Source organism: Phalacrocorax carbo, chromosome 5, assembly GCF_963921805.1.
Source record: "Phalacrocorax carbo chromosome 5, bPhaCar2.1, whole genome shotgun sequence".
In the NCBI taxonomy this organism is placed as follows: Eukaryota; Metazoa; Chordata; class Aves; order Suliformes; family Phalacrocoracidae; genus Phalacrocorax; species Phalacrocorax carbo.
Genome location: NC_087517.1, coordinates 62,674,023 through 62,696,118, shown reverse-complemented (window position 1 = coordinate 62,696,118; position 22,096 = coordinate 62,674,023). Strand labels below are relative to the sequence as shown.

At 41.2% G+C, this 22,096-nt stretch overlaps 1 protein-coding gene across 3 annotated transcripts in view; it reads left to right on the top strand.

Moving 5' to 3' along the window:
* The window catches only part of QSER1 (glutamine and serine rich 1), a 53,730-nt gene that overhangs the window by 14,124 nt on the left and 17,510 nt on the right, over nt 1–22,096 (top strand). For 2 of the 3 annotated variants that reach the window (XM_064452803.1, XM_064452802.1), the window contains exons 2-5: nt 3,460–3,569; nt 4,866–5,030; nt 8,354–12,052; nt 21,253–21,548. In XM_064452803.1, the coding sequence (XP_064308873.1) occupies nt 3,460–3,569; nt 4,866–5,030; nt 8,354–12,052; nt 21,253–21,548 (4,270 nt within the window). The remainder of the gene's footprint in view (nt 1–3,459; nt 3,570–4,865; nt 5,031–8,353; nt 12,053–21,252; nt 21,549–22,096) is intronic. The other variant, XM_064452801.1, reaches the window with a different exon arrangement.

The following is a 22,096-nucleotide window of genomic DNA, read 5'->3' as shown; positions in this document are numbered from 1 at the left end:
TGTCAAATTTGTATTACTTTCTAGCAGTAATCACTTCATTGTGCAGTTAACTATACCAGTAGAAGTGAGAAATCACTGTGATAAGTCAGTGATAAGCAGGAAGTGTTTTTGGAACACTATACAGCAACTAATGATAATAAATAACAATGCACCAAGTAATGTGAATGTGTTTCTTCAGTAACTAATCTGACATTGAGTACAAGCAAGAACTCATGGAATTTTAACAAACTTGGAAAGCAGAGTACAAAAGGCTAGATAGCCATAATGTTATTTGCCACGCTTAATGTATTTTTGATATGTGAATTACATGCTGTGTAAGCTCATCTGTTTAAAAGCTAAATTTTATAAAAAGAAACCCTAAGGCAGTAATCTTCTTTCAGATTGCTGTGCTTGTGTTTGGGATAAGCTTATGTAAACTGAAGGCATATATGCAGGGGTTTTTTTTGAGATAAGAATCTACATTCCAGCAACTAGTAATTATATAATAAACAATTAACTGTTCTAATAAATACAATGTTTTTATTGAAAGACAGATTCATTTTTGAGGTTGTGGTTGTGTTAACTATGACCTATGGGAGTTTGTTTTTTAAAAAACGTCATCATATACTTTGCGTGTTCTCATGATGCTCCTAATTACTAGAATTTTGAGATTCTGGTAATTAAAAAGGTTTTTGAGATACTAAGTCCAGAGGTTATTTTGTATCCCAGTGTTAATTCAAGCATCCTCCATGCTGCAGAGTCTTTGTCTAAGTTTCTTTTACAAGTTGGTTTTATCATTCAAAGTGTTCTGTGTCACCTCTACAAGTTTGTGTTTTAGGCTATCTTGTAGTCTTTGAGTATACAATACCTTTCCTTTACAAAAAGGATGTTTGTTGCAAGGGAGTGAAGAGGGGAAAATGGATCACAGTCTTCACCAAGCAACCAGAATAAGTAGAAGTTTCAAATTAGAAAAAAACCACACCAAAACAACAAAAAAAAACCCCACCCCAGCAAAGTAATTTTTCAATTTCTCAAATTTTCAGATGGTTAATTTCAAGTGAAGTTCATTCACTTTTTGCTCATGAGCTTCTACTGTGACAATGTAAGAGGACGAATGGTGCAGTATCGCTTGATGTAACCTGTACTGGTTTTTGTGGGTCTCACCTCATCTGGAAGGATGTTGTTGCAAAGCGTAGGCCTGCTTACCTAGAATACCACTACAGCGCCAAAAGCCTCTCAGCCTGAAAATACCCGAACAGGGGAAAAGAAGGGGTTCCACTGTATGAGCAATACATGTAGTATCACTTCATAGTTTGTCTTTTAAATGTATATGAAAGCAGAGTCAGCATCACCTACTTTTATGTAGGTAAAAGCTTTAAGAAAACTTGAGAGTAAAACTAAGTAAAACCTATTACACATGGAAAGTTTTCACAAGATTAGTGTTTGTGTTGGTGAAGATAACTCTTGCTAACAATGCATGTGCTACAGGAGAAAATAATTTCTAAACTGAATCATGGTAGCACATTTTTATTTTTTAAAAAATCTGAAGAAAACATCATGTATCCTAAGTGTTATGTTTTTTCTAGCTATGCAAGTTTGTCCAAAAAAATCAAACCACCTTAACTTCAAAATTTGTCTTGTAAAAATATTTGCATCTAAATTGGCATTATTACATGCATAATGTTTTGAGCAGAACACTACTGTAATTTTTAAATATTAAAAATTTTAATACTGTAAATCAGAAAATAACCTAGTGTCATGTAATCATGCCTGCCAGTTGTAAAGATGCAAATCGTTAGATTTCAGCCAGCACATAATAGAAATCTGTTGCTGATACATGGTGTTGAATTGTGCAAAGATCTGTCCTCTAGGACACAAGCACATCAATGTGTTGGCTCTGAACTGACGTTTGGCTATTCTCTTAAAGGTAATTGTTTCTGGGAAAGGTGTTAAAGTGCTAGACAGGGACTGCCACTGAGGAAAGCAGCAGCTGAGGTTCGTTGTTTTTTCAAAGGATTTTGGTTCATTCTCTATGCTTGTGCCTTAGTCTGGCCTGCTGACTGTAGGAGCACTGCTATGCTCTAAGGAGCTGAACTGGAAAATATGTCCTCTGTTAGTGCATCTCAGGCATGGAGGTTAATCTAAAATGTTGTGTCCCTTGCAGACAGGGTCTTGCTAGTTCATAATGCGTGGAGTCACGGTGCTCTTACAGGCTCATCAGATCTCCGCTGCATCCTCTTGTCATCTTAATGAAAATGAAGCAAATCCAGTGGTGTTGCCAATTTTTATGTTGTTTGGTGACTTCTATAAAAGTTTCCCATGATGTCATGATTCCTGGCATCAAGTGTTCAATTTTTCCCTTATGCAGAGTGACTGCCCCCTCATCCCAGGGGATGAAACAGAGTAGGGGAAGTCTCCCTTACAGCAGTCAGCAGGGAGGGTTGTGGGTTTCACTGTTTGGGGCTTTTTGGCATGTTTACAATTGAATTTTGAATTTAAAGCAATCTCACATGTGCACTAGAGTAAGTAGCAGCTACCTGTAAACTTAACATCCAAAACACAACAAGAGAAGATAAATGGTTACTAGGTCATGCTGGCTTTCAAGTTTTCAATTTCACAGGTGTTGTATAGAGCTGAACCTGTGGAATCTTGAAATCTTTGAGATTTTGTTTTGCTTCCCCCTCCTTTTTCTGCCTTTTAAGTTGGAAATCATTAGTACTTTTGACAAGTTCCTAATGTTGCTTGATGTTTAGATAGCATTTTATTATTTTCTGCATTATTGCTTTTGCATGGCCTAGACACTGTATGTTTTCAGTTTCCTTCCATTAAGTCTGATTAAAACATCATGTTAATTTTGATGACTCATTTCAAAATGTTAAATAAAAACTGTGCATCTTTAACTTATATTTCATACTAGGAGGTCTGAAGACTGAGATCTGTCACTTGCTAGTGCTCTCACTGTCAGTTTTGTTAGAATTGTACCAAAAAACCTCAAATCTTTAAAACACCTGTTGTTCCCACAGCTTCCTAGACATGCCAGCCTTTGTATTAAATCTGGTCCTGTAAGTTTTAATGGAATCAGAAATTGAAATGTTAAAGTGGGCACGTAGTCGTCTGCTTTGCAGATTTACATCAGTAAATCATTACAAAAAGTGTCCATCCGGTGTTCCTTATGGTTCAGCTAGGAAGCCCTCTCTTTTTCTGAACTAGTTCTTTGTAGACTTTTCCATGATCAACTTTGATTTTTGTAAGGTTGGTTTTGGTTTTTATCCCCCCCTCCTTTAGCTCATTAGGTTTCGTAGTACTTTTTTAAACTGCTTAACATTTTCAGTGATGTCCTAGCACAACCACATCTGTCAGAGCTTGGGCTTGTGTTCTCTTTTATTTCTGCAACTTTTCGGTTTGTGGTTGGGATTTCGTAGTTGTACTTTGTTTCTATAGTTGTATATTTTTGTTAATAATGTTTAATTTATTCCTTAGCTTAAGCTATGGAGGAGGACATTCATCACATTCAGAAACAGATCTTCACAGACAGACATACACAGCTTCTCATCAGCTCTCTGGATACTCTACTACACACCATCCTGCTGGTAACTATCCATATCATGAGATTACAGTTTAAATAGCTAAAGACAAAAAAAAAAAACCCCAAACCTGCTATGTAATTTAGATTTAACTTGATTACTTTTATAATCGGAGTTTGTCATACAGATGGTGGCAAGTGGTATTAGGAAAGCCAAGTTTGTGGTAGAAAGTTAAGAATCAGTTCCTAGCTTTTATCAACATGTCATAAGTAGAAAGGAAAATATGAGGGGGATTATGCTCAATAACTTATTATTGGTTCTTAAAGAAACTGCATTTATTCTTTAAAATAGAGCTTTTCAGGATTTGTCCTATGCATAAGGGCCAAGCGTTAAGTATGCCCCAAAGACAGCTGCAGGAATCATGCCAATTCTTTTAGACAGAAGCAAATGCAAAACTAATGCAAGTTTGAACAGCGTTGCTAGTACTTACATGTGCAGACTAAGCCAGGGCTGGGGAAAGTTAAAATTTACTTCAAATATATTAACAGGTCAGGTGATGTTACATCTGCATCAGGATCTGTTTGTGATCCTGATGGTATCCTCTCTCCACATCAGGAGAAGACAGGGCATGACCTCTTCACACTTGCTTTGCAACAGTTTCTAAGGAAAGATATTTGAACTCACCTACTGGCTGGAATGTGTGGTCTCTTGGCCAGGTTCCCAATCAGGATGATGGGGAGTCAGAACTGCAAAGAACGTTTCAGGGTGCAGAGCCTGCAGTCTTGACATGATCTCTGTTACTCAAAACTCTGGGTCTCTCCAGTGCTTCACATCAAGCCCCCTGCCCTTGAGAGGTGTGAGCAACAGGGAACATGCAAAGGTGTTTGATGAAATAGGATTTACAACCAGAACCCCTTTTCTTGAGCCCATCCTCAGAGAAGTCCAAACTGCTACAAAGTCCAACTGCTGCCCAAAGGGAGGAAAGGTTGATGCAGAGAAATTGAACCCATTTCAGAAGGAATTATGAATGTTTAAACAGTTCATGTAAAAAGTGGAACAGCAAATCTTCAGATGAAGGGAGAATTTTATTGGTTGACCTAAATACTGTTTTCAAGCATCGTATTTGGCATTTAATAATAGATTTTAAAATGTATACTCAAGTTTCAGTTTACACTTTCCAGTTTGCAACATTGTAAAACAGTTAAACACTGAATAATCAATGTACTTTAATCATGTTGCTAATGTTTCATACATTATACATTCATAATTTACTAAAAATATCCTTGTTATTTGATTGAGCTTCTTATAAGTTCATCTGAATTGTCTGTTTCTTTTGTTTCATTTCCCTCCACCCTCATCTAGGTCTTTCAGGAATATTTGATACCAGTATGCACAGTGCTGGGAGTAACACTAAGGAAACTTCTTCAGTTATGAATTTTCTCTCTGCTATTGAGTCTCGTACCGCTCAGGCAGTCTCTTCAGGATCTACCCTTTTACCACAATTCAGGGCTCCTTCCTGGCAGACAGGTGAAAAATTTCTCTTGAAATAAAATTTTGGCATGATTATATTGAATGTTTGGGAGAACTTGAAACAAAAATATCCTGAGTAGCTGAAAAGGCTACATGTCTTCCACCTCTTTTCCTTCTCAGTATTTAAAAATCTCAAAATCAATGAAATTGTATTAGGAGAAGAATTCTACTAGAAGAATTACATAAGCAGAAGTTCTAATTGTGTAGAAGGAATTTAGATGTATAGGATATTATTTTGTCTAATGAGTCAAATTTATTCTCCAACTTTGTTTGGAATTAATCTAACACCATAAGTGTATTCAGGTACTTGTAGACCCTAGCAGATCTTTCGCTCTCAAACTCTGTTTCCTGTCATAGTTCTTCTTCTGTGGTGTTATTACTAAAAGTCTGTGGATAACTTTGTACACGGAAGTAATGAGGAAGGTGCTCTCAAAAAGAGGGTCCTAGGTTCATGTCGCATAGAAATAAGTGATCTAACTTACAAATAAACAAACATGCCATCATTTTTGGCAGAGTGCCTCCTATAAACCTCCCCCATCTGTCAAGCCTTCTGTGCAGAGCAGGAAGCTTTGCATATTTTGAGCTTGCTATAGATAGCCATACCAAGATAAGTGTTGCAACTGCATCTGTGGGTAGCTTCAAGTTATGCTTAATCTTATGTAGTGATTGTGCAGCTGTACAGTGAATCAGATCTATTCACTGATCTGACAGAAAATGTTTGGGTGGGTGTTATTGGTTTTTTTTTCCATTGGTGGGATGGTTTTCCACTGTATCAGCATGCTGATCTGTGTCTCCATGCAGCTGTATGATTGCTGGTTCTGATTTAGGGGAGGAGGCATAAGGTAGGAAGAAGGAAGAGTTGAGCAATCCTTTCGTTGAAGGTTTGCACTTGGTGTGTTAAGTGTAACGTGCAGCTGCATTCTGTGAAGAGCTACTCAAAAAGTTGAGAAGAGAGAATGGGGCTTTTATTCACCATGGATAAAAGCAGAAATGTGGGAGCACAGGTGAAGACACGCTGTTAGTCTGTAAAAAAAAAAAAAAAAAAAAAAAAACAAACCAAAACAAAACCCCTTAATATTAATCAGTGGTGTTTAGAGTTGTGATGACCCATCCTCAATCAGATTATCAGCTGGGAAGAAATCTCTTTTTCTTTTCATCCTAGCATTTTCTCCATTGCAGCCTGCCTAACAGTGAATTGTGAAGAATGGGGAGACATGCTGTGGGTCGGGTTTGGTGTTGATACCAGTGATTGAGAGACTTCTCAGTACTCATTACTAAGAACTCCTCAGTAAGCCCGCTTTCAACATTGCCAGTTCTTTGAGCTTTCTGTTGTCCTTTAATACTTTTGCTTTTCTGTATCACTCAGTCCTCCCAAGTGCCTTCTGAGAGCTTTGTCTTCTACAAACTTTTTTTGATGAGGGAAAACAAGTGCTCTTTACTCTTCTTTAGAAGGGTTTTTTACTTTGGGTTTTCTTCTGCACCCTGCAACTGCTGATTTTTGGGGGAAAAGAGGAACAGCATGTTTATTATGTTGTCCTACCAAGCCTTCCTTTGATGCGAGATGTGTTATCAGCGTTCTCATTTCTTAGGGTAGTGGGGGCTGTCTGTGCACACAACTTACTACCTTTGCCATACCTTTTGTCTGCTCTTCTATGAAAAGTAAAATGTAAAATCCAGGCGTTCTATCATAATAGTGCTTCTGTGGCTGGCTCTTTTCTGGGTTAAGAAATTACCTTCATAGTAGGAAGGGCTTTAATTTATGGAAGAGAAGGCAAAAATACAGGTTAGATGAGAAATTAACATCTGCAGTTAAAATAGGTATAAATTCTTTCCCGTCTTTGATGCTTCTGGATGCCCCTACCTTTGTGTTAGTGGTAGGCATCAGTAAAAGAGAACCCAGTTGTACATGATGTTGCAGTTTTTTAGAATAGGGGGAAAAACCGCATTAGAACACTGCTTATACTTTTTTACTCAGAAAGACCTTATTGTTGACTCATGAAAAAATACCTTGGTATTCCTTCAGTATCACGCCTCTTCATATCAGTTTGTCTTGAACTGAAAGGGTGAAACAAAGACTTTCTTTCACAGCTTCATCTGGAACTTCCAAAGAATTGTGTGATTAAGTTGCAGTCAGTTTCAGAGGACTTAATATATTTTAAAATGAAAATCTGTCTCAAAATAAGCTTTATTTACTGAGAGTTTTTTATTTATTCTTAAATGATCTGAAGCTAAAAGCTGTTTCAAGTATCCAAGAACTGAAAAAGGTCAATTTATACCAGTGATTTTAATTTTCTTTTCTGATTTGCACGCTCTTGCAAATTTCCCAGTGGAAACTGATTCCTTTACAGGTTCCTTTACATGAAGTTTAAGCCTCTGAGAATAAACTTCATTCTCCACTTTCATTTATAGACTTTGGAAATAGTACACAAATTTCACCAGTACCTATTGTTTACAGAGTGAAAAGCACTGAACATTATGGATCACTGCTGTAAGCTCCAAAGCTGGCAAGGGAATTTCACACTCATATTTCAGTTGGAGTCGTATATTCTGTTGAGAAATCTTATTTAACCCAGGATGTCATACCAATGTCCAGGTGCAAATAAGTAGTGGTATACCTTTCAGTTGGATAGTTGCTATTGCACTGTGCAGATAGTTGCTGTCTGTGAGATATTTTGGACTCTCGCTTTAGAAAGTGTACAAATCATATTCAATCTTTTTATTGAAAGTTAAAGCCCTCTTTTAAGAAACATGTATTGCAAAGTGTATAGGCCCTTGCCCGTTTCACTGTAAGCTCTGAAATGTTTCCCATAAAGTGAGTTATAAAGTATTGGTGGGAGTAAACGCAGGATTGCTCCTATAAGTGTATATGTGTTACAGTTGGTAAGGTGTAGTTTTGCCTTTTTACTATATATTAAAGGTGTCCAGGGCTTTTGATCAGTTGTCCTCTACTACAAACTTCTTTTTAAACTGAAAGAAAAATGAATTAAGAGCCTTCAGTTTCAAAGCAGAATTAATCTTGTACGATTTTTTTTATCCACGATTTGTATCTAAAAGATATGAGGTTTTTCCCTTGGCAATTCTCTGTAGGTATAGAATTTAGAATTCTTAAAAAATCCCCACACTTCCAGTTTGAAAATTACCCACAATAAGTGCCTCCCTTTATATGTTTTTGTTGAAAAGGGTGGTGACTCTAAAGGAGGTTATATTTGTAAATGCTGTAAGATTTTACAATTAAATGAGTAATAGAAATGCAGATTGTTGTAACTTGTAAAGCTCTTATGCTGTTTTTCCTGTCTTGTTTTGTTTTTGTTTTTTTCCAGGTATGCATTCATCAACAGCCACAGAACTATTTGTTACTGGAGCTTTGCCAACCTCTGGAACATTTCCACCAACATCTGCTTTATCAGCATATCAGCATCCCAACACTTTCAGCAGTAGAAACTTTGCTACTACCCCTTCTCTTACTCTTCAAGATACTACTTTCAGTGCTACGTCAAATGGTCTCTTAACTACCCATGATCCTTTATTACAGATTAAAACGTCACAAGGCACTGTTCCAACTCCTTTGACATTTGAGCGCCTAGGCAGTTCTGTTTTAAGTACCAGTATACCACCTCAGTCATCAACATATCGTTCTGCTCAAGAATCTGCACCCCATCTTTTGCAACCTCAATTTAGTTTGTTGCCTTCAACTCTTGGAGGAGCTCAGCAGGTTTCTCAGGCATATAGCACATCTGTCTTTACTGGTTCTACTGCTTCTATTGATAGAGCACTTCAGCGAGAATGTAGTGTTATTAAACACCATCAGCGGCCTTCAAGTACTCAGTCTGTTCAGGCTCAACTGACTGTTTCACAGCATTCCTTACACAGCTATTTAACGAGTACAAGTGGCGTTAATTTTCAGGATACATCTAGGCACTCAGCATTATCCTGCAGTCCAGTTGGAGATGTTACTCAGGTGAGCAATGGAGGACCACAGCAGAAGGCTTCTCAAGTCACGGTAGAACTTGCTCAGTCATACACATCTGCAATTCCCTCACCTGGTTTTCCATCTGCTTCCACAGCAAAAGTGAAAAACTGTTCCATGAAGCAGCCTCCCAGGTCAACAAAGACCCCCAAACCTCAAAGTGTAGCTCCTGCTGTGCAGACACAAAGCTATGCCAAAACTGCACAAAACCAGAGTTCTGTCGTTGCAGGCCAAGCACAGATCTATTCTACAGCACAGCTCCCAAGCCTCTTGTCAGTCAGCCAGTCCCAAAACTATGTTTCATCCCAGCCTCAGAATGTGCCACCTGTCAGTCACTCACAGGATTTCTCATCCAGCAAGGTTGAGAAGCTGCCCTCACTGTATAAAACATTGACTTTTTCTGGGCAATCACAAGCTATTACTTCTGATAGTCAAACTCTGACTTACTCCTCAGAGGAACAGGTATTGACTTCAGTTCCAAATGAGAACTACTCTGGGCAAACAAGGGAACTTTCTTCAGTCAGTCAATCTCAGAGCTATTCTTCTGGTCACTCTCAGGGTTTATCTCCAGTTAGCCAATCCCAAGTTAGTTTTTCATCTCAATCACAAGTTTTATCAGCTGTTAGTCCTTCAGAAAGCTATTCTTCAGGACAGTCATTAACATTAACATCACCTTCTCTTTCCTTTAATGCCTCTCCTCGGATACAAACTCTTCCAGCCTCAAGTCCTAATCAGAGCTACATTTCTTTACATTCTTCTCAGAACTCTCAGTCTCAAGAATCCTCCTCGCCGCAGTCTCAAAAGTTTTTGCCATGTGTTCAGTCTCCTCCTTTTGGATCCCCAGCTCATTCACAGGCACTGCAGAACAACAGGCCTCCCTCGGAAACAAAGTCATACGTTAAAAGGAAGTCTGACTCTAATTTGTATGCCTCATCAAAACAAGAGGAGGAATTATCAATGCAGGATATGCAGGCATTGCAACAGCAAGCTTCTCTTGAATCTTCTACTCAAAGGCTAACCGATGAGGAAATCAATGCTCAGGATGCATCCTATAGGGTCTCAAAAGCAGATGACAGATACTCTCAAAGTGTAATCAGAAGTAACTCTCGTCTTGAAGATCAAGTTGTCGGACTTACTCTTCAAGGAACAAAAAAAGATGAAAGAATGGTCAATTCTGTGGAACAGCTTTCACAACATATTGGCCATATCACTAGCCTAAGCCATGATATAAAAAAGACAGCTAATTTAATGCAAACAACCCAAGTAACTGTGAGTGCTAAAGAACTAAACCAGCAACATTCTCTTATGCATAAGGTACATGAAAGTAAAGCTCACGAGCAGCAAGGCCAAGTCATTTCGCAGGTTCAACCTCATGCTTTAAGACATGGTCATCAGCTGTGTTTGCCCAGTGCACAGGTACTTCTGGAGTCAGCCTGTGACTTGCAGATTCTTCATCAGTCAATACTGCAGTCAGGTTTAGGACAAGCTAAGGCATCACCACAAGTGCAAAGAATACAGAGTCCTCAACAAGTGACACATCCATTCCTTCAGATGGATGGCCATATTATTCAAAGTAATGGGAGTCATTCTCAGCAACAGCTTCATACTCAGAATTCAGAAGTAATGAAAATGGACATTTCCGGGCCCTCAAAACCACTACAGCAACATTTGACAACAAAAGATCATTTTACTCAGACAAATCAACACGATTCAAAAAATCAGTTTGTTTCTCTAAGTTCAATATGTTTCCCAGAATCTATACTTCTCAGTGATGAAAGGAATATATTATCCAATGTAGATGACATCTTGGCAGCAACAGCAGCAGCTTGTGGAGTGACACCATCTGACTTTGCCAAATCAGCTTCTAATGAAGAGGAAATACAGTCTGTTGAAAACAGGGAGGAGTCTAAAACACAGTTCCGAACAATGGATGTAAGACATGTGTCTTCTGGTTTCAGTGCCTCACCTGCTATAGTTGGAAAGCCAGCAAGCATAAGTAATATATCTCTGAATGGAGGCCAAATTACTATAAATCTTACACCAGTGTCAACAATACAGACAAAAGCTGTAAACCTTGATCAACAACACCTTGAAACTTCTGATCAAAATGTACCAGCAAGGATGACCTCTCCAACCCTTGGCTCTGGCCAAGAGGAGCAAGAACAAGGGTCTGCTTCAGTTAAGAAACAGTCTAGCATCAGTCACGAGTCTGAAGAAGACAATGATGCTTCTGCTGATGGTATACTGAATGCAAGAGAGACAGAATTTGTTTCAAGCGGTAAGAGTCTAAGTGAAGAAAGTGCTGCTTCAGAGAATGATTTTAATATGGGTGGTGATGATGGCACAGTAGCAAGTAACCAGTCAAAGTGTCCATTGCAGCCACTGTCTGTGCCCCACAGTGGAGACGGAACCATTGGTAGAGCTGAAGAAGAATGCCAAGATTTAACTCAAGGGAACCTTCAGAAGAAAAAAAGCAAAGGAAAAAGCCAAAACAAAAATGCTGCAGAAGATGACAGTGCGATTCAGAAACAGGTAAAAAGAAGTGGACAGTGTAAACTTCAAAATTCAAGAGGAAATGACTCATGTTTGGCATACTCTTCTCCTGTTTCTGAAAGTTGTTATGATACTTACCAGCATCAGGAAAGAATGAGGCAAAAAATTAAAGAAGTTGAAGAAAAACAGCCTGAAGTTAAAACAGGATTTATCGCATCTTTTTTAGACTTTCTAAAGTCTGGGCCTAGGCAACAGTTTTCAGCTCCAGCTGTACGAATGCCAAATAGGACTAGGCGACCAGTTACCCAAATAGTTCGCGCCCCTTGCCTGCAGTCCTCTGCAAAGCCTCAGCCAGCAGCAGCAGCAGCTGCAGCTGCTGAGGTTAGTGGAGAAAGTCCAACCAAAAAAGTTGATGAAGAACTTAAGAAAAATTTAGAAACATTGCCTTCATTTTCTTCTGATGAGGATGATTCTGTGGGGGGTAACCATGATCTTCAGAAGAGCATCTCTACTGCATTGTCAGCCCTGGATGATACATCTGACAGAAAGAACAAATCAGGTAAAACAGTTACTACAAGTGCATATGTTGAAGGAGATGCCCGTAGCTGATGGGAAAAAATAAAGAATAATTATAGCTGTCTTCAGTTCAGGTAAAGGTTTTGATTGGTTTTGGTTCTAATCACAGCAATAATTAAGAGTTCTGTTCAAAAGGTGTGTTCATAATGAACTACACTAGTGTTTTCCACAATTAGAAAATACGTAGATAAACTTTTTTGTGCTACTTAAGTAGGATTCTTCTAATACCAAAAAGTAATTTTAGCCCAGAATTGGAGTACGTCGACTGTTCTCCTCTGGCTTAGAATGCCAAATAGGATTTTCATCTGAAAACCTCAACAAACCATTATATCAGAAGTTTTAAATCTGTTCTAAAAACATTCTAGCAAGAGAACATATTAATAATTGCTGTTGGCAGATGGCAATTCCCAGGTGGAGTTAAACATGCACTTTCTGTGATAAGAGTTGTACAGAATATGTTTATGAAAGCAATTTTTGCACTTGTAAGCTGAGCATTGGTTTGGCTAGTCTTGTTCCAGATGGGAGTCATTTGACTTTGATTTCAGCCATATTAATCAGGAATGTTGTAGCTTCATGTTGATTCATTGCTAACAAAAGAACAAAATCTGGGAAGGGTTGTATTGGGCAGGGAGGGGCAGGCAGCAACCACTGATCACAGCAGTAGTTAGTTTTCCACACAGTTTTCAGTTTCACTTGCATTACATCTGTGTGGTACGTTACATTGTCAGTGTTCACAGCTTTTAACTGATGCTGCTTTGTTTTAAAGTATTTTCAACATATAGCATATTTTTGCCCAGGTAGACCTTTTCAGTGAAGTCTGTTTTCTCTGGTAAGCGATTACAAACTCTCCAGCCAATCACATAACTGTACCAATTCAAGAGAAATACCATTACCTTCCAAAATAATCACAGGGACAAAATGAAACTTCTTTTAAACTCTTCTCAGGACCCAAGGCCCATAGGCTGTTCTTAACAAAATAGAATGAAGCAAATTTTTGCCTTTTTAGATTAAAGGAGAGAGGGAGATGATTTTTTCCCTAGGGGTGACATGATTCACTGAGAAATACATAGCACAACTGGTAATAAACAGACGTAGAGTCCTGGAAAAAGATTGGAGAATACATCATGTACTAAACAATACTTCATCTTAATTACTGTTCTATTTCTTTTTGTGGATATTTCTATTAAGTTTGTGCATTCTGTAAAGTGTCGTGGTTTAGCCAGCAACTCAGCCCCACACAGCTGCTCGCTCACTCCCCCACCGGTGGGATGGGGGAGAGAATCAGAAGGGTAACGTTCGTGGGTTGAGATAAGAACAGTTTAATAATTAAAATTAAAAAACCAACAACAAAAATGCAATGGAAAGGAAAACAACAAGAAGTGCAAAACCCGGGGAGAGGGGGATGAACCACCAAAACAAACCACACCTGACGCAGCCGCTCACCGCCTGCTGACCTGACACTTCACCAACCTGAGCCACAACTACCCCCATTAATATACTGGTCATGGTGTCACATGGTATGTAACGAACATCCCATTGGCCAGTTGGGGTCAGCTGCCTTGGCCATGGCCCTGCCCCTCCCAGCCCCCTGCCCACGTGTCAGAGCATGGGAAGCTAGAAGGGTCCCTGACCACCACATGCACTACAGTGAAGAGAATTAACCCCTTCTCGGCCAAAACCAGCACATTCTCCACCCCTTATTCCATACCATTTACACCATGCCCAGGTCCCATACGATCCAATACAACCTTACCAACCATCACCCCTCCCCTTCCCATCCTTTAACATAATACACAGACATCAGTCCTTAGTCTGTGGAATTTCCATGTAAAATGTCCATAAAAATGTCCATTGAGTTCACCCAGTCCATGACTCTGGGCTCCATCTGTTGTATCAGTCTTTTAGGGTGGGAGAGATGGTGTGTGTGGCGTTGGGTTGCTGCATACCGAGTCGGTCATCGTTCCATCACTGCTGCACTTGCTTGTTTCATCAAAGTTCATCTTGCATGGATTGGGAGGTTTGTACTATGATATCATTGATACAACATAGAGATGGCACACAGTATTATATAGCAGTTTGCATTGTGCCATTCAGTCATTGACTGTTTTTGCCAAAAGTCAAATCCCCTTGAGGCACACATCAGACTTCTCCATCCTCCTGCATCACCCACCAAGTGCACCCAGGTCCTTGAGCAAAAGCACTCCCACAAATGGGTTTGCCTTTGCCTGAGGCAGGAAGAACCCAGACTGTTTTCCCCAGCATATTTTTTCACATGCACTACAGGGACTCTATCCCCTTCCACAGTATGTAGGATTTCTGACTGGGCAGGGCCAGCTCGATTGGCAGATCCCCTTGTGTTGACTAACCACGTGGCTTTTGCTAAATGTGTATCCCAGTGCCTGAATGTTCCACCCCCCATTGCTCTTAGCGTAGTTTTCAACAGTCCATTGTACCATTCAGTTTTCCCAGAGGCTGGTGCGTGATAGGGGATGTGATACACCCACTCAATACCGTGCTCTCTGGCCCAGGTGTCTATGAGGTTATTTTGGAAATGAGTCCTGTTGTCTGACTCAGTTCTCTCTGGGGTGCCATGTCACCACAGGACTTGTTTTTCAAGATCCAGGATAGTGTTCCGGGCAGTGGCATGGGGCATGGGATATGTTTCCAGCCAGCCAGTTGTTGTTTCTACCATTGTAAGCACATGGCGCTTGCCTTGGAGGGTCTGTGGGAGTGTGATAGAGTCAATTTGCCAGGCCTCCCCATATTTATATTTCAGCCATCGTCCCCCATACCGCAGAGGCGTTACCCGCTTCGCTTGCTTGATTGCAGTGCATGTGTCACATTCGTGGATAGCCTGTGCAATAGCGTCCACGGTCAAGTCCTCCCCTTGATCATGAGCCCACCTGTATGTTGCATCTCTCCCTTGATGGCCTGAGGTGTCATGGGCCCATCGAGCTAGAAATAGTTCACCCTTACGCTGCCAGTCCAGATCCACCTCAGCCACTTCAATCTTGGCAGCCTGATCCACCTTCTGGTTGTTCCGGTGTTCTTCAGTGGCCCAACTCTTGGGGACGTGAGCATCCACATGACGTACCTTTACAACCAGGTTCTCTACCCGGGCAGCAATATCTTGCCACAATGTGGCAGCCCAGATGGGTTTGCCCCTGCGCTGCCAGTTGCTTTGCTAGTGGAAGCAAGCTGTAACCACCCCCACAGGGCATTCGCCACCATCCAGGAGTCAGTATAGAGATAGAGCACTGGCCACTTTTCCCGTTCAGCAATGTCTAAGGCCAGCTGGATGGCCTTTACCTCTGCAAACTGGCTCGATTCACCTTCTTCAGCAGTTTCTGCTATTTGTCATGCAGTACTCCATGCAGCGGCCTTCCATCTCCGGTGCTTTCCCACAAGGCAACAGGACCCATCAATGAATAGGGCATACAGCTTTTCATCTTCTGGCAGTTTGTTATAGAGTGGGGCTTCTTCAGCACATGTCACCTCCTCCTCTGGTGATAATCCAAAATCTTTGCCTTATGGCCAGTCCATGATCACTTCCAAGATTCCTGGGCGACTGGGGTTTCCTACTCGAGCCCACTGGGTGATCAGTGCAACCCATTTACTCCATGTAGCATCAGTTGCATGGTGTGTAGAGGGGATGTTTCCTTTGAACACCCAGCCCAGCACTGGCAGTCGGGGTGCCAGGAGCAACTGTGCTTCAGTACCAACCACTTCTGAAGCAGCTCGAACCCCTTCATATGCTGCCAGTATCTCCTTTTTAGTTGGAGTATAGCGGGCATTGGACCCTCTGTATCCCCGACTCCAAAACCGTTGGGGTCAACCTCGGGTCTCCCCTGGCACTTTCTGTCAGAGGCTCCAGGTAGGGCCATTCTCCCCAGCCGTGGTGTAGAGCACGTTTTTTACATCTTGTCCTGCCCAGACTGGCCCAAGAGCTACTGCATGAACTATCTCCTGTTTAATCTGTTCAAAGGCTTGTCATTGCTCAGGGCCCCATTTGAAATAATTCTTTTTCTGGGTCACTTGATAGAGAGGGCTTACGATCAGACTGTAATGTGGAATATGCATTCTCAAAAACCGACAACACCCAAGAAAGCTTGTGTTTCCTTTTTGCTAGTTGGTGGAGACATGGCTGCTACTTTGTTGGTCACATCCATTGGGATCTGACGACATCCATCTTGCCATTTGATTCGTAAGAATTGGATCTTTTGTGCAGGTCCCTTCACCTTGCTTTGTTTTATGGCAAAACCAGCTTTCAGAAGGATTTGAACTATTTTCTCTCCTTTCTCAAAAAATTCTTCTGCTGCATTGCTCCACATGATGATGTCATCTTATTGAAGGTGTTCTGGAGCTTCTCTCTGTTCCAGTACAGTCTGAATCAGTCCATGGAAAATGGTAGGACTGTGTTTCCACCCCTGGGGCAGTCGATTCCAGGTCTACTAGACGCCCCTCCAAGTGAAAGCAAACTGTGGCCTGCACTCTGCTGCCAGAGGGACTGAGAAGAATGCATTAGCGGTATCAGTTGTGGCATACCACTTGGCTGCCTTTGACTCCAGTTCGTATTGAAGTTCTAGCATGTCTGGCACAGCAGCACTCAACGGTGGAGTGACTTAATTCAGGCCACGATAGTTTAATGTTAGCCTCCACTCTCCATTAAATCTCCCCACTGGCCATATGGGACTGTTAAAGGGTGAGTATGTCTTACCGATGACTCCTTGGCTCTCCAGTTGGTGAATGAGCTCATGGATGGGGATCAGAGAGTCTCAGCTGGTGCGATATTGATGCCAATGCACTGTTGTGGTGGCGATCGGCACCTGTTGTTCGTTGACCCTCAGCAACCCCACAACAGAAGGGTCCTTCGAGAGACCAGGCAAGGTAGACAGCTGTTTAAAATCCTCTGTCTCCAAGGCAGCTACACCAAAAGCCCACCTGTACCCTTTTGGGTGCTTGAAATACCCTTTCCTGAGGTAGCCTATGCCAAGGATGCACGGAGCCTCTGGGCCAGTCACAACGGGGTGCTTTTGCCACTCCTTCCTGGTTAGGCTCACTTCAGCCTCCAATGCAGTTAGCTCTTGGGATCCCCCTGTCACTCCAGCAATACTGACGGGTTCTGCCCCTATGTAGTTTGATGGCATTAAGGTGCACTGTGCACCGGTGTCCACTAAAGCTTTATACTCCTGTGGGTCGGATGTGCCGGGCCATCAGATCCACACAGTCCAATAAACCCGGTTATCCCTTTCCTCCTCCTGGCTGGAGGCAGAGCCCCCCTAGTCCTGGTCATGGCATTTGAACTCACTTCCTGTAAATGTGACTTACGAGTCTCTCTATTAAGCTCAGAAATAAAATCAGCACTTCTGCTCCTCTCTCTGGGGACCTGCTCGCTGGAAACTGGAGCAGCAGCTTTCCTGGAAGAACCTCCCTGACTGATTGTTCTTCCTTGCAGTTCACGTACCGGTGCCTCTAGGGTCGAGGTAGGCTTGCCATCCCACCTCCTCATGTCCTCTCTGTGGTCACGCAGGTAGAACCATAGGGTGGCCCGTGGTCTGTATCCTCTCCTTTGAGCCAAAGGACACTTATTCCTAACAGCTGAGACACTACCCTGTAGAGGTGGGGCGCAGGACATATCTTCTTTGAGTTGCTGGACCTCTCAGGATAGTTTCTCCACAGCAGAGACTAGCAAGGAAGAGATATTTGCTTCGTAATCCTGGAGTCTGTCAATCACCTCCGCCACTGTTGGTGCCTCGTCCCCTTTCCAGGACATTACTGCCAATGAGTTTGCATACAAGGATGGTGCACTCCGTACAAACTTCCGCCCCATGGGTCGTGTGCACTGGGCTTCATCTGGATCTTTGGATGACTGTTGATGGTCCAGGTCACCATAAATCACCTCAAACACAGCTAATTCCCTTAGATACTGGATGCCTTTCTCCATGGTTGTCCATTTTCCTAGGCAATATGTAACATCTTTAAAGGGATACCTTTCCTTCACTCCGGACAGGAGTTGCCTCCAGAGGCTGAGGGCTTGTGGTTTTTTTCCAATTGCTTTGTCAACACCCCCTTCCCCAGAGAGGGATCCCAGTTGTTTGGCTTCTTTTCCCTCTAATTCCAGGCTACTACCTCATTATCCCAGCATCAGAGCAGCCAGGTGACAATGTGCTCACCTGAACGATGGCTAAAATCTTTTCACATGTCTCTCAACTCACTCAAGGACAGGGATTGGGTGGTCTCTGTTTCATTTATGACTTCTTCCTCTTCTCGTGATGGCCCTGCTTCTTCATCATCCCGTTCTAAATGAGCTGACATCCACTTCCAATATTTCTTCTTGTGTATGGGGGTGACTGATACTGGCACGGGTTGATTCTTTGAGTCAGCTCCAGTACTTGCCATGCAGGTTTGAGTAGCCACAGTGCTTGTCCTGGGGGTTTGAGTGGCCGCAGTGCCTGTCACTTTGCCTTTCAATCCAGAGACCTTCTCTTCCCCTTGGGAGCACTGAATACTGTTGAGCAGGGCTCGGTATGCATGGGCCAGACCCCAGCATGTTGCAGTTATCTGTGTCTCTCTGGAGTTCCCAGCGTAACAACATACTTTCTCCAAATATTCTACTAGTTTTTCATGATTCTGCATTCTTTCAGGGGTGAAACTCCAAAACACTGGGGGTGCCCACTGCCCTAGGTTTTTGCCCATGCTATCCCACATGCCCTGCCACTCGTAACTGTCAAGCCTTGGGGCAGATTTCTGGGTAATATTCTTAAGTTGCTTAGTCAAAACCAAAACAACATGCCCAAAACCTAACAATAAATGCACCTTAACCACCCAAGGATGTTCAAGATACAAAAAGGTTGTTGTAACAAAGGCACAGACATCATAGAAAAAAATTGCAAAGATACCATTCTGTATTTCCTCCATATAAAGTCTCTCCGAGGAGGAGGTATAATTGCTAATCGCCTCAACAAGGTGGTATCCAAAGTACAGTAACGGTTTCAGCAAAAACCCCAAATACCAGATAAAGCTGAAAATGAGTGTTTGTATAACAAATCTTGTAGGCAAAACATTACTGATCACAGCAGAACACAGCAGACTAAACAAACCAACACCAATCTTTAACACAAACCGCAAAAATGACAATATGGTGCTGTGACCAGCAGCTGTTATTATCTCTAACCCTTGAGTCCCATGTTGGGCACCAAAAAAGACTGTCGTGGTTTAGCGGCAGCTCAGCCCCACACAGTCGCTCGCTCACTCCCCCACCGGAGGGATGGGGGAGAGAATCGGACGGGTAATGCTCGTGGGTTGAGATAAGAACAGTTTAATAATTAAAATAAAAAAACCAACAACAAAAATGCAATGGAAAGGAAAACAACAAGAAGTGCAAAACCCGGGGGGGAGGGGGGGTGTTGGGGGGGAGGGGGTTGAACCACTGAAACAGACTGCACGCGACGCAGCCGCTCACCGCCCGCCGACCCGACGCCGCCAGTCCCTGAGCTGCAACTGCCCCCTGTTAATGTACTGGTCATGGTGTCACATGGTATGGAATGAACATCCCATGGGCCAGTTGGGGTCAGCCGCCCTGGCCATGGCCCTGCCCCTCCCAGCCCCCTGCCCACGTGTCAGAGCATGGGAAGCTAGAAGGGTCCCTGACCACCACAGGCACTACAGTGAAGAGAATTAACCCCTTCTCAGCCAAAACCAGCACAGAAAGTCTGTTACAGAAGTTGAGGTTCCTCGTGTGTCTACATATACAGCTTTGTATGTTAAACAAGAAAGTAGTTCTTTATTATTCATAAAGATGTAATATTGATACCACCGATTCCTTTAATTCACCTTCTTGTTTTGTTGTATACAAGACTGTATTTTATACAAGATGCTTAGTAGTGACTTCTTTCTTACTTGTTGGTGTTTTGCAGACTTTTTTTAGTAATTCCTTCTTTCTGTTTTTGCACATAAATGTGGAAAATCAAACATTAAAACATAGCCTTTTGTTGGTAGTATTAAGTAGCGTATGTACATCAATCTGCTGTTCTGAAGAACATGTAAATATATTTGGGGAACTAATACTGTTGTGTATAAAGCTGTCATAGCTTTCACTGAACAAAGAAATACAACGCATTTGCAATAATGTGATATGATATATCCAGAAGAACGTATTTCATGGCTTAGCGATTTTCCTGAATTGTTTCAATGAAACTTCACATATCTGGTATATAGTTATTGTATTGACACATTAATTTGATATTTAAATCACTTGTTTTAAATCACTTTTAATAAAATATATGTCATATTATCTTTTTTTCTATTTTTTCAAGGGAGAAAATCAACAATTAACAGTGATTGTAACAAAACTGTAAAATGATTATTTTCTTACCAAGTTTGAAGCCAGTTTCCTAAGTGGTATTAGTAATTATGTTATAGCTAATATAACTTGATTTATTTTAGATCAGCAAGTCAGTGTTAAAACTAATATGTATAAAAGAGTGTAAAGTAATATCTAAAATGGATTCTACTTTTTTCCAGATGGGAAAGAAAAATAATTTTGAAAGATTCCTTTAGCTCTGGGGCACAGATGAGGAGAAGAATGTTCCTTCCCTTCTTTGTTTTGTATAATCAGTTCTTATTGCTCACCTCTGTTAATGCTAAAAATTCTTAGGATATTGCTAAAATTTTAATCTGGAACTTCCAGTTATATTGTCGCAAGATATAAATGATAGATGTCCAAAAGTCATACAGCAAATGTTTTCATATTTCATGTGTATTTCTCTTTCCTTAATCCAATTTAAAAAGATGTCAGCAGCAGATTGGAAATAAGATTCAGTGTTGTAACCTTTACTGTTGTATTTGCTTATTCACACAAAGTACAACAGTATTTCCCATTGATCATGTCTGTAACTATCAAATTGTTTTCTAAAGAGTTCATCTTTGTTATTTCTAGATGCTAATCAATGCAGCATTTTCATACAAACAGAGGTATATTAGCGACAATATTTTGGTTTTATTTAAGGTTTAGTTGTGGCCAAGATAATGCTTCTATTTTAACTCTTAGAACAGGCTTTTTTCCTAGAACAGTTGTTTTTCGTATGTTTTGTAACAGAAAAGGAGAAAAATTAATCTAGTTCCCATTTTACGTTGCTAATCCTTGATAATTTGTTTAACTAAAATTTGGATTTTTTTCTTCAGAAGCTGAAAAAGTAGCAGTTGTTACTGCTGCAGCCGCCGCCACTACGGCTGTAATAAAGCAGGAATCTCCGCAGACAACTGCTCCTGTAGTCAATGCGCAGGAGAAAATGAATCCAGCTGACCCCTTAAAAGTAGCTCAACAGGATGCTGTGACTTCAGACCAATTGGCAAAAATACAGGCAACTGTTGCAATAGAAGGATGTACTGATGAGGAGGATACGGACAGCGGAGGAGAGGGCATGTATAGAGAACGTGATGAATTTGTAGTGAAGATTGAAGATATAGAGACATTAAAGGTAATCTGAATACTTCCTGTGGGAAAGAAGAAAAAAAATCTCAAAAAATCATCCACATGAATTTAGCCTCAAGAAACTACCAAAAGGGGAAAGGCTGCAGATTAGTTTTCCGTTTCTATTCTAATATCCCCTGGCTGCAGCCAAAGTGCCTTACAGGTGGCTTTCTAGTGCAGCTTATGAATATGTTTTGTATGTACATGACCCATTTTATACTACATACATAATAAAGTAAATCTGTGTGCTGGTAACCTCTGTTAGAACTTGGAATTACCTTTTTTAATATTGGCATAGATTTTTCACAGGCTGCTGGCTACCTTTATTTTTTTTTTTAAGATAGCAGTAGGCTTTCAGTTGTAAGGCGTTGAAGAGATGACTTTTGGACTTTCGCAAAAGATCTTGGAGTTGTCTTTTTTTTTTAATGGAAGAGGGTCCGCTTGCTATTCCAACAAGAAATGTCTTCCATGAACAGCCAGTACAGCTCTCCGCATGAGTTTATGGGAATGTTCCTTGTTGGTCTTGGTTTCTTGTTTTGTTCTGGTTTTGTTGCC